The sequence below is a fragment of the Salvia splendens genome, unplaced genomic scaffold, assembly GCF_004379255.2.
Source record: "Salvia splendens isolate huo1 unplaced genomic scaffold, SspV2 ctg302, whole genome shotgun sequence".
Lineage (NCBI taxonomy): Eukaryota > Viridiplantae > Streptophyta > Magnoliopsida > Lamiales > Lamiaceae > Salvia > Salvia splendens.
In genome coordinates this window covers 1-12,635 of record NW_024598943.1, presented here as the reverse complement: position 1 = coordinate 12,635, position 12,635 = coordinate 1, and the positions used below count along the sequence as shown (strand labels likewise).

At 41.9% G+C, this 12,635-nt stretch overlaps 2 protein-coding genes across 2 annotated transcripts; both read left to right on the top strand.

Moving 5' to 3' along the window:
* Nucleotides 1-1,097: 1,097 nt before the first annotated feature.
* On the top strand, nucleotides 1,098-4,055 carry LOC121789656 (cation/calcium exchanger 4-like). The gene is made up of 2 exons (XM_042188060.1): nucleotides 1,098-3,295; nucleotides 3,725-4,055. The coding sequence occupies exon 1, from the start codon at nucleotides 1,384-1,386 to the stop codon at nucleotides 3,259-3,261; it is 1,878 nt and encodes a 625-aa protein (XP_042043994.1). The 5' UTR covers nucleotides 1,098-1,383; the 3' UTR covers nucleotides 3,262-3,295; nucleotides 3,725-4,055.
* A 1,052-nt stretch (nucleotides 4,056-5,107) lies between these two features.
* LOC121789657 (subtilisin-like protease SBT1.4) lies at nucleotides 5,108-7,511 on the top strand. Its single transcript, XM_042188061.1, is given in 4 exon segments — nucleotides 5,108-5,738; nucleotides 5,741-7,228; nucleotides 7,231-7,293; nucleotides 7,296-7,511. Coding segments are annotated over 4 exon segments (2,343 nt in total). The 5' UTR covers nucleotides 5,108-5,137; the 3' UTR covers nucleotides 7,487-7,511.
* The last annotated feature ends 5,124 nt before the right edge of the window (nucleotides 7,512-12,635 follow it).

Below are 12,635 nucleotides of genomic sequence, written 5' to 3'. Positions count from 1 at the left end.
AGCCAGGAAACAATTTCAATTGCCTAAGCTTTGTTCTTCGTTCCCACAGACGGCGCCACTTGTTATAAAATCAAGACGTATCAGGAATGAACAAGCCACAATTGCAAGAATGAATGAAGAACTTGATTTGTGATAAGTATGGAGTAACACACGATATTGAGAAAACAATGAAAAACTCTTATTGAATATTGATCTTGATACAATGGATTACTCTCTCTTCAAGTAGAAGTAGAGTATATGTAGCTGAGCTAGACTACTACAAAAAACCGCGCTCAACAGCTCACTAACTACACACTGCAGTTACAAACTAACTCTAACCGAAAATTAACTAATACTTCAACGGCTATGACTGAGCAACGGCTACTTCACAACGGCTACTTCGCCGATCTTGATTAAGCTCGGCTAATCACCGAACTCGATGAAGCTCGGCTAATCACCGAACTCGATTCAGTTCGGCTAACAACCGATATGTAATACCGAACTTGTCATGCAGCGCCGAGCTCGTGGATTCCATCTTCACACATGTCCTAATTAAATCATCCCTTACGGAGTAGAATTTTGGCAATTAATTAGAGATACTTAATCAATACATTTATTAGTTATATACTGATAGAATTGTTTAAGTTGACAATTAATTACAAACCACTCTAAATCCATAATTGTAACGAATTTTTTAAGCAAATTTGGATCATGTCAATCACCCCTGACTTATGAATCATATATTCATAGGAGTTAAAGAGTGTTCCTAGTTTTATAAATTACTTCTTCCTTAATCTCTTCGATGGACAAAAGAAGTAGAAATATTATTCAATTCTTTTTAAGATGATCAATATTAGTTCAACGTTTACTTTCATAGTAATTTAAACCTATGATCTATTAGTTGAAAGATAATGTTTTTGCAACTAAATTGTGGAGTAGTATTTCATTGTTATAAAAATATCTTATCTCTACGTTTATATCAGAACTCTATTTTCAAGTAAAAAAGAAAATTGAGACAGTTTAGTTATTAAGCATTACCCAGGGGGCAAAATATAATTATGAAAAATCAAATTACAAATGATTGAAAAATCCATATTTATATCCCGGCAATTGAAAAATCAGTTTTCCGAGGGAAGCTTCTCGGAAAGAACAAAATCTTGGTCATACACTGAGATGCAATAACCCGATTGCCATCTAATTGAGCTATCGTAATTCAATTTCGGAACCCTAGTTCCCAATTTCTCGAACCCGATTATCATCCGATTCATTTTCGTTATTTGCAGGTTAGTCAAATCAAGACCCGTTTTTTGTCCTTTTCGGGTTCAGTTCAATTTTGGGGATTAGGGTTTTAGGAAATTATTCTTAGCTGTGTAATTGCAGTTACATGTGTATTTAGAGGGGGAGATGAGGCATATGCATTTATTTTACGGCAGAAAAAGTTCTCGATTTCGAGGGTTTTTCAATGGGCTATGTACCTTAGTTTTGATCATTATGTTTTACGATCATGGTTATGCATTGACGAAACTGAGCTCAAGAGGGGAATTGTCTGGGTTTAGGAGGAGAATGGTTGAATTGGGAGTAGATTCCAATTCGATTGTAAATGGAACTGATCCTACTTATGTAGATAGTGATGGATCTGAGCTTTGTTTGGGGCTGCTCGATCACAAGGGGTACGATAATAGTTGCGAGTTCTTGAAAGCGCGGCCTCAGTGCAAATTGAATGGGTTTCTCGACTACCTGAACTTCTACTACTGTGATTGCAATGGCAGCCCTTGGACTTTCTTGTTGTTAGCTGTTTGGCTTACTGCATTGTTCTATCTGTTGGGCAACACTGCAGCTGATTATTTCTGTTGTTCGTTGGAGATGCTTTCGAGTCTATTGAAGCTTTCTCCGACGGTTGCTGGGGTTGCCCTGCTTCCGCTTGGAAATGGCGCTCCTGATGTATTTGCCAGTATTGCTGCCTTCGTAGGGACTGGAGCTGGAGACGTTGGGCTTCATAGTGTGCTGGGAGGAGCGGTGTTCGTTACTTGCATTGTTGTTGGGGCTGTTTCCCTTTCTGTAGCTGATCAGGATGTTCAGATTGATAAAAAGTGCTTTATAAGGGATATTGTGTTTTTCATATTTACACTTATGGCCCTTCTATTGATCTTGATTGTTGGTGAAGTGACTGTTGGTGCTGCCATTGCTTTTGTAGCGATTTACGTAGTGTATGCCTTTGCTGTTGCTGCTAATGAGATTTTGAGGGAGCAAGTGCAGAGGCTGAAATTGGATGTTGTTACGCCTCTGCTCCCTGTCAAGGGTAGTGTGTTTTCGGGAGGTCAAGACGATGAGTCTGCATTTGGCTCGTTGCTTGAACTTGAAACTAATGGTGATGGGGGGCAGGCTCATTCTTCCTTGCCACAGTGGATGTGGGCCTCAAACGTGGCAATATATTCAAATCAAGTTAAGATTCCTGATGACAAGAATGTGTGGGGATGGAATGAAGAAGACAGAGATGCAGAGCAACGATTACTCTCGTTTTCAAAGATATGTGCACTTCTGGAGTTGCCTTTGACAATTCCAAGGCGACTCACTATCCCCTTAGTAAAGGAGGAAAACTGGTCAAGGGTATATGCTGTCGGATGTGCTCTGTTTGCACCAATTCTCCTCGCTTGCCTATGGAATACGCAGGAGAAAATGAGTTCTCAAAGTAGAATAGTTTCGTATATCTTGGGTGTTTCAGTTGGTTCTGTGCTCTGTGTTTTCGCATACAAGCACACAAGGGCAGAGCATCCACCACGAAGGTTCTTACTCCCATGGGTTTTAGGAGGGTTTTTAATGAGCATAGTTTGGTTCTATATGATAGCAAACGAGCTCGTTGCTCTGCTTGTTGGATTGGGTATGATTCTTGGTGTCAATCCTTCCATTCTTGGAGTGACTGTATTGGCCTGGGGCAACTCGATGGGCGATCTGGTTTCGAATCTTGCATTGTCCATGAACAGTGGGGAAGGCGTGCAGATCGCTATGTCTGGATGCTATGCGGGTCCCATGTTCAATACACTTATTGGATTGGGCATCTCGATGCTGCTGGGAGCCTGGTCTGAGAAACCAGGCTTGTTTGCTATCCCCCAAGATTCGAGTTTGTACTACACTTTGGGGTTTATCTTGATTGGACTTATCTGGGCACTCGTCATCTTACCCCATAATGATATGCGTCCTAACAAGATGCTTGGAGCGGGCCTCATCGCACTTTATATGTTATTCCTCTCTGTCAGGGTCGGATCTGCTATGGGTTTCCTTTGATTGGAAGCACGCAAATGACATTAATCTACGACAGGTATATTGTAAATGTACTATTTTATTTGTATACGATTGAGGAGAATATATTAACACTGGTACATTGTAGCTTGTCTGGGTTCGTCTTGTTGACTTTTAAACGCTACAATGATGAAGCAGGCGTTTTGCTTGGCTTATGAAACACAGTTTCAAAATTCTATATCTAGTATGAACTCGCCCACATCGTTGTTTTCCTTGATCAACTGCTGCATTTCTGCTTGTGTTTACAAATTATATCCTTGTTCAGGCAATGATTTTAGTTTCAAGTATTTTGTCCACTTCATTTGAAGTAATTTCTTGAGGTTAATACTTGTCTTATATTTGCAAATCTTGTATTCTAACTCTGCATTTGATATCATATGTTGATTGAATGGCAAGAATCTGATTCCTTCTTGACTTCATTGTTCTTGAATTTTTCCTACTTGCCAAGGTGATTGCAACTGTAAGAACTAGACGTTCATGGTCACGTCCCGGTTCTGGTATGTTTCTAAATTGGAGTGCTTCGTAGTTTTTACAATCTGGTATTCTTGGTAAGACAATGTGCAAAGAGCCCCTCTCTTTGATAAGAAGAGTCACTAGAAGAGCCATACTACTTATTGCTTCAGCAAAATATTTTGCCTTTCTTTTACTTTGTTATATTGAATTGTTGCTTGTGCAGAGTTTTATTTTATCTCAGTTGATGATTTTAGGGCAAATGAATCCTTGTCCCATTGTGTGTGATAAAGATAGGAAGAGAGGGAGAGATCTTCATATGTCTTGGAGTTATGTCATATGCAATAATTGACTTAGATTGAAATGAGATATCTAAACTTTGCTTACATGAAAGAAAACAACTGAGAATCAAGTGACGTGTCATGGGCCAGAAAATGCCATTAAATTCGGTCTTTGGAGCATCCAACCCCCAGTGTGGCAGTTTCCTGCTTGGGATTCATTTCCGTTCTTCGTCCATCTGACAACGCCGTTATTCACTGTTATCGAACAAACGACTTCTATTTTTGACTTCGAAAGAAAATGATAGGGTGGTAATATCTTCTTCCTACACAAGACGCTATTTAGACTAGATTCATTTCACATACACACGCACTCAAAATCACATTTCTTCCTACATAGGACGCAATTCAGGCTAGGTTCATTTCATTTATTCGTTTGGTCTTTGTTTTTGTTTAATTTTAATCTTTGTTGCTGATCTCATCCTAATATTTGCCCACACTTTAAGCCACATTCATAACATCAATAAATTCTTATTTGTATTTGAACTTATAGATACAATAGAAATGAAAGCACTTCTATTAAATCATGTGAATCTCAGTTATATTAGTAATAAATAATTACCTTATTTATTTAAATAAACAAAGTTGCATTGTTTATAAATTTACCCACAAGTCCACAACTACCCCTCTTCCACCCACCACAACCCCACCTAACCCCTTTTGGCTATGGCAAATTAATTGACAATGGCGACTGTGACACAAATTATGGCGAGATATTATTATTATTATTATAAGAAAGTTGAAAATAAGTGTCCTTTTTACTATCATATTGAAAGTAATAAAACTAAAAATAAAGTGAACCCATACCTGATTGAAAGTGTCTTATTACATTAAGGTTCATTATTTTGAAAATGACTGAAAAATGAAAAATAGTGAAATCATAAGCAACCAATTATTAGAGGGCACATATATAATAAAATATTGCTACTAGTATGATTGAAATAAAAAAGAATCAAATATCTCCAAAAAATTATCCCCAAACGTGGCCCTATCCGAACCCACCAATCACTCCTCACTCCCATTTTATAGGCCTCCGTTTATCTGCTCGCCGAATATTCACTTCCACTCACAAAATGAAGCCTCCCCCATACACGCCCTTACTCTTTCTCTACCTCATCACTCTCTCTCTCCTCCTTTCCTCCGCCGTCTCCTCCGACGGCCAGGAGACCTTCATCGTCCACGTCTCCCACTCTCGCAAGCCCCTCACCTTCTCCACACACCGCCACTGGTACTCCAGCATCCTCCGCTCCCTTCCGCCGCACCACCGCCCTGCCAGGATCCTCTACACCTACGATCGCGCCGTGCGCGGCTTCTCCGCGCGCCTCTCCGCCGATCAGGCCGCCGCTCTCCGCAGCGTCCCCGGCGTCGTCTCCGTCGTGCCCGACGCGATCCGTCGGGTTCACACTACCCAAACGCCTAAATTTCTAGGTTTAGCTGATTCGTTCGGTATATGGCCGAATTCCTACTACGGTGATGATGTAATCGTCGGAGTTTTGGATACTGGTATCTGGCCGGAGCGGGAGAGCTTCTCCGATGAAGGTCTCGGCCCCGTTCCGGCGCGGTGGAAGGGGAAATGTGGAGATTTCCCCGATTTCCCGGCGACGTTGTGTAATAAGAAGATTATTGGTGCGAGAGCGTATTATTTAGGTCACGAATCTGCGAACGGCGAATCGGCGGGGAATCGAATGAATTGAAGTCTCCTAGGGATACGGAAGGCCACGGCACGCACACAGCGTCGACCGCCGCCGGAGCTGTGGTGAGGAACGCGAGTTTGCTCGGATTTGCGAAGGGTGAAGCTAGAGGCATGGCGATTAAGGCGAGGATCGCGGTCTACAAAATCTGCTGGACGTTTGGATGCTACGATTCCGATATTTTAGCTGCGTTTGAGCAAGCGATTGAGGACGGAGTGGACGTGATCTCGCTTTCCGTCGGCGCTACTGGCTACGCGCCGCCGTACGACCACGATTCCATCGCGATCGGAGCCTACGCAGCGACGGAGAATGGAATCGTCGTGTCGTGCTCCGCCGGAAACTCAGGACCTGGCGCCTACACTTCGGTCAACATCGCGCCGTGGATTTTGACCGTCGGAGCTTCCACGCTCGACCGCGAGTTCCCCGCCGATGTCGTTCTCGGCGACGGCAGAGTCTACGGAGGCGTCTCTCTCTACTCCGGCGATTCACTCGGCGAAGATCTGCTTCCGTTGGTTTACTCCAAGGATTGCGGAAGCCAGTACTGCTATACCGGCAAACTCGATCCATCGAAGGTCGCCGGCAAAATCGTGATCTGCGATCGCGGCGGCAATGCGAGAGTGGAGAAAGGCGAAGCCGTCCACGTCGCAGGCGGAGCCGGCATGATCATGGCAAATCTAGACGAAAACGGCGAAGAGCTTCTCGCCGACGCTCACTTCATCCCCGCCACAATGGTCGGAGCCTCCGCCGGAGACAAAATCCGAGCCTATGTTACCTCAGATCCAAATCCAACGGCTACAATCGTATTCAAAGGAACCGTCATCAGCGATTCCCCTTCCGCTCCGCGCATCGCAGCCTTCTCCAGTCGCGGCCCGAGCTACCGCACCGCCGAGATTTTGAAGCCGGACGTGATCGGCCCCGGCGTCAACATCCTCGCGGGGTGGACCGGCGCTATCGGCCCCACCGACATTGATATCGACACTAGGAGAGTCGAATTCAACATCATCTCCGGCACGTCCATGTCTTGCCCCCACGTCAGCGGCCTCGCGGCGCTGCTGAGGAAGGCTTACCCGGCGTGGACGCCGGCGGCGATCAAGTCGGCGATGATGACCACCGCCTACATTGTGGACAACACCGGGAAGAATCTCAGCGACCTCGCCACCGGATCCGAGTCCAACGCCTACATCCACGGGTCGGGCCATGTCGACCCGAACCGGTCTCTGGATCCGGGTTTGGTTTACGATTTGGAAACTTTGGATTATTTGGGATTTCTATGCACAATCGGATACGATTCGAAGAGGATTTCTGTGTTTTCGAAAGATGCTTCGTCGTTGGATTGTGATGCGTTGGGATTCAAGAATCCCGGAAACTTGAACTACCCTTCGTTTTCGGTTGTGTTTAACAGCGCGCGAGGCGTGATCACGTACAAGAGGACGGTGACGAACGTCGGGAAGACGGCGGAAGCCGTGTACGAGGTGGGGTGGCGGCGCCGCCGGGGGTGGAGGTGAGTGTGTCGCCGAGCAAGCTGGTGTTCAGTGAGAGGGGGAGAAGTTGTCGTATGAAGTGACGTTCAAGAGCGGCGCGGACTCGGTGGATGCTGCCGGATTCGCGGTTGTGGGTGGTGCGAAGTCGTCGTTCGGGTGGCTGGAGTGGAGCGACGGGGGTGGGCACCGAGTGAGGAGCCAGATCGCGGTGCTGTGGAAGGAGAGCGGTGGCGCGGCGGCGGCGATGTGAAGGTGATGTTGCCGGAGAGGGATTTTTGGTGGAAGGGAAAGTGAAGGTTTTGGGCCTTTGCTTGTTTGTGCTCTGTTGTTGTGTGTAGAATAAGGATGTAAACAAATGGAAGCACATAACTTAAAGCTTATTTTCATGGAGAATTTGAGATTATTGAGCAAGAGCTTTGTGAAATTGGGTTTATTGCGATGCTATAAAAAGCCTTGGCTTTCTGTTTCTATCCACTTCTATTATGGAGCTTTTCAATCTTGAATTGCTAGTTAGTTTTAGAGCATCCGCAGCGGTGGCGAAAGACGCCACCGCCGTCCGCGCCGTTGGCAAGGCGCAGGACCGCCGCCGCTACAGCCGCGCCGCTGGCACGGCGCTGCTCGATGTATCGAGCACGTCCGTGCCAGCGGACGCACACACGTGGCGCGCTCCCATTCGTCAACGGCATAGCCGTTGTGTTTAAACTTTTTTATATATTTTTTTTTTAAAATCGGTATTTAATTATAAATAATGCTAAAAATAAAAAAAATATTTTCCAAATCCAAAAATATGGCCGTTTTTTTCCCGTTTTTTCTGAATTTTTTTTATTTTTTTTATTTTTTTTCCCCAAAATCATCTATAAATACACACATTCATCATCCATTTATCACATCAAATCATCTCTCATTCATCCTCTCATTCATAATTCTCATACAAACTATCAACACATTCATCCCCACTCAAATTCTCAAATGGATTTCACCCATATTATGGCGGAAGCGGAACGCGAAGACAAGAATACTACGAACAACATCGTGCCGCTTACGAAGCATATGTCGCGGCGAATACCCCTGCTCCTCCTCCTCAACGAACCAGATCAAATCGACGGTACATCCATCGTGACCGGGAGGGAGCCCACGAAAGGCTCGTTGCCGACTACTTTGCCGACCAGCCGCGGTTTCCGGCAGATTACTTCAGGCGCCGTTTTCGCATGTCAAAGCGCTTGTTCATGCGAATTGTCAACACATTGTCCGCACGTGTTGAATACTTTCAAACAGGTGTAGATGCAGCCGGCGCGCAAAGTATCACGGCGTTGCAGAAGTGTACGTGTGCCATCCGACAACTCGTACTGGGCAAACGGCCGACATGTTCGACGAGTATTTGCATATCGGTGAGTCCACTGGAATCCTATGTTTAAAAATTTTTGCGAGGCGTTCGTTCTGCTTTTGGGGATGAATTCCTTCGAGCACCCACCACTGATGATTGCCAACGGTTGCTTCGTCTTCACGAATCAGTCCATGGCTTTCCCGGAATGCTTGGCAGCATTGACTGCATGCGTTGGAGGTGGAAGAATTGTCCGACTGCTTGGAGGGGGCAACACTTGAGCGGTCACAAAGGCGGGCGGCCAACGCTTATCCTTGAGGCGGTCGCCGACTACCGCCTATGGATTTGGCATGCATATTTCGGCGTTGCGGATCCAACAACGACTTGAATGTGCTATATTCGTCACCACTCTTCAATGATGTGATGAATGGTGTAGCACCGGCGATCGACTTCACCATCAACGGAAATATATACCGCATGGGTTTACTATCTCGCCGATGGTATCTACCCAAGGTGGTCGACGTTCGTGAAGACGCTCCACAACCCGCACGACCCGAGACGGTTCTTTTTGCGCAGCGTCAAGAGTCAGCGCGGAAAGATGTCGAAAGAGCCTTCGGGTCCTTCAAGCTCGATTCAACATTGTGAAGGCCCCGGCTCGGCTGTGGTACGTGAATAATATCGCCGACATCATGTTCACGTGTATTATATTACACAACATGATTATAGCCGACGAAGGGCCGAGGGCGGCTAGCTTCTACGACGAGGACGAAGCCGGAAGCTCAACAGCGAGGTCTCCCCTACGCCGAGGCGAGCATACGACGGTTGGCCAGAGGATCGAGACAAGACACACAATGCGCGATACTCGAATCCACAATCAACTACAAGAAGACCTAATCAACCACATGTGGGCGAAATTCGGCAACGAGTAGTGTCATTTTTAATTTTTAGGATTTTAATTATGTAATTTTTAATTTTAGGATTTTAATTATGCAATGTTTAATTTTATTTGTCATTTGTAATATTTATTGTGGTTTTAAATGAATTTTAATATTATGGAAATGTTTTTGTGTAATTGAATTTTATATTAATTGTGCTCGTCCTTGCGGAAGAGCACAGTTGTGGGTGTTGTGCTCTTGCCAGAGAGCAGGCATGAATAGTACCGCCGGCTCACAACCGTGCCGCTGGCAAGAGCACGGTTGTGGATGCTCTTAGGTTAACAATATTGCAGCATATTACTAACATTTTTTCGTTCTACTCTAGAACAATTAAATATGCTTCTCTACCATTTAAAATAAATCGAATTAAATTTTCTATATTAATTTCTTTGAATTATTAATCCAACGTAGCAATTCACTTTCAAGTAGTTCTGATTATACAATACACTAAACTAAACTCACAATCACAAAAATCAGTATTCCAGATTTATATATATTTAAATTTAGATTAATATAATACAAATCGTCGGGATTCCCGCGAGTGTTCGAATCACTCAGGCGACGGAAAATTTTTAATATTTTTGAAAATATACAATTTTAAATCTTCTTCAAAATATTTCCCCCCTCCGTTAAACAATTTTTTGAAACCCAGGCCCAATAATTCGAGGACATTTGTTTAGACAAAATCAGTGTTTTAACTCATTCAGGCCTAATATTCAATTGGGCTTTTCTACCAAAATAGATCTAAATATACCCAATAGTGAATATTTGTGAGCTAATAGCCTAATACAAATATATGGTGGTTAAGTGAAATTATAAGAAAAATCAATTCAATTTGGTTTGGTTTGGTTTTTCAATACAGGGTAACTTTGTTGAGACAATTGTAAACAGAATTACCATTGCAACTTATAATATAGATACTGATGAATTCAGGAAATTGAACTCGTAAAGTCGGAAGGTGCAGAAAGTGGTCATCGGTATAGGTGCGACAACCGTCTCTAGCAGTAGGGTGAATGTCTTTATCAAAAGCAATGTATATTTAAAAGTTATATGGAATCTTTTTTTAATTAAAATTGGATTTTAGCATGGAAATATAGCAAAGTAAGCCAATAATTGAGTTGAACCTAATAGTTTGGTGGATGGCCATACTGTTAGGTTTAAATTACTTTAAATAAGTCTACTTGCTTCATCCTTACCTTATACGGAAATGAGGTTAGATATTCTAATCTTGAATATAAAATCAAATTAACTATGAAAAATACAATTAATTATTATATTTGTTTTCTTTCAGCAATTGAAATTTCATATTTTTGCGGATCTTGTTCCTGAAAATATAACGTTATATATAAGATATTAAAATGAATAAAGATGAAGCTAATACGTCATACGTGAGATTAGTTGGAACGACCACCTCATATTTATTATTTTTATTGCATGCTTAGTCAAATAAATACATTAACATACTTACCGACAACAGTAATTGTTTACTTTCCCAATGTATTATTTAAATGAGGATAATTTACAGACTAATCACTATAGTATGACCCCAAAAAACTAAAAAAATTCAATCACAAATCTTTACGAAATTTGCCACGTTAGATGTATACATGTAACATAGTAATGTCACACCACCAAAATTTATCCTTTATAAATAGATGCAAAAGTTGTTCAATCCCACTTCCATTTAGTCAACCATTCTCTCTCTTCAAATTTCACTCCACCAAATTAAAATGTCTTCCAAAACTGAACTCATCAAACCAAAAAAGCCTCAGCCAACGCCGCCACCTCGCCTCCTTCCGGTGGAGCCTCGGTCTCGGCCGCAGCTCCCCACCGTCCGCCTTGGTGGGAAGAAGCCACGGCGTGGCTTCTTCCTGCTTAGGCTATGCAAGAAGGCGAAGCTTAAGTGGCTAAAGCTCAAGTACTTGAGCATGCTCAAAAAATTGAAGAGTTATTATAAAGATTTAGTGAAGGATATGATTGAAGGGAGCGGGACAATTGAGTCATTTCAGCAACGCATGCTTCTAGAAACTTCTTTTGCCGTTCCGGTCATGGGCCTTTCATTGAATAGTTATCCATCAAGTAATCAACATTGGTGAATGGAGAATGACGAGGTTTGATTTTTATGTAATAAATAATGTTTTTGCATCTCAGGGTGTTGTTGTAATAGTTGAAATGTGTAAAATCATGGTGATGAAATAGAAGATGTATATTGATGAAATGAGAATCTTGTGATTTTATGCTTTGGATTTGTAATCATAACTTTTTTATGTTTTGAGTAATTGTAGAGCATGATCAATCACTTTCTTTTTGTGTAAAAGAGATTGAAGAATTACATGTACAAATAAAGACTACTTACAAAAGAAACACAATTAAAAAAATCTTCTTATATTACTATTATGAGATTTTTTACATTTAAATTTTAATCACATGTGAGTTCAGCATCAATGTATTCCATATTTTTGTTTTCAAAGAACATATACTTATTAAATACAAGGTTTTATACAAATGAATCCACCCCCTCCGACTCCGACTCTTCATAATTTATTAGGTATATTGTTTAAATTTCCTATGTAATATATACTCCACTTAACTATAGTAGTCAATATAACGTCTCTCTCGCATTGGAATATTGAAATTTATTATGAATATTTTTATACTACTTGTTTTTCTCTTAATGGGTCAGAAAAATAACAAATGAAGTATGTGCATGTATTGTGTATGGATCTAGAATTGATAATATTAGTAGAGATTTGTTGTTCAGACAACGAATCTCAATATGATGCACAAATCAAGAAAGTCAAGTTGCAATTAAAAAATTTAAATATTTTCTTGATTTAACCAAATAATGTGCAAACAGCTATTCTGCACATGATATCAAAGTTGTAATACACCGTCCTACAAATTCATAATTTGTAGCACATGATTAATTGTCATAAACACGGGACTATTATCTAGATAAATAATAAACATAGAAGCCAAAAGGTTTAATTGGATTGCAGACAGCCTATACATAGTTACACTTTTTGGTTTTTACATAAAAATTAAATACCTTCAAATTAATCTAAAAGGGAGAAATGAAAATAAATTGTTGATTTTCTCTTCACACATGAATAATATCATACCATGGAGACAAAATCGTTAAT

Excerpts from the sequence above, each read along its gene's own strand:
- LOC121789656 (XM_042188060.1), top strand. The coding sequence starts at position 1,384 with ATGAGGCATATGCATTTATTTTACGGCAGAAAAAGTTCTCGATTTCGA.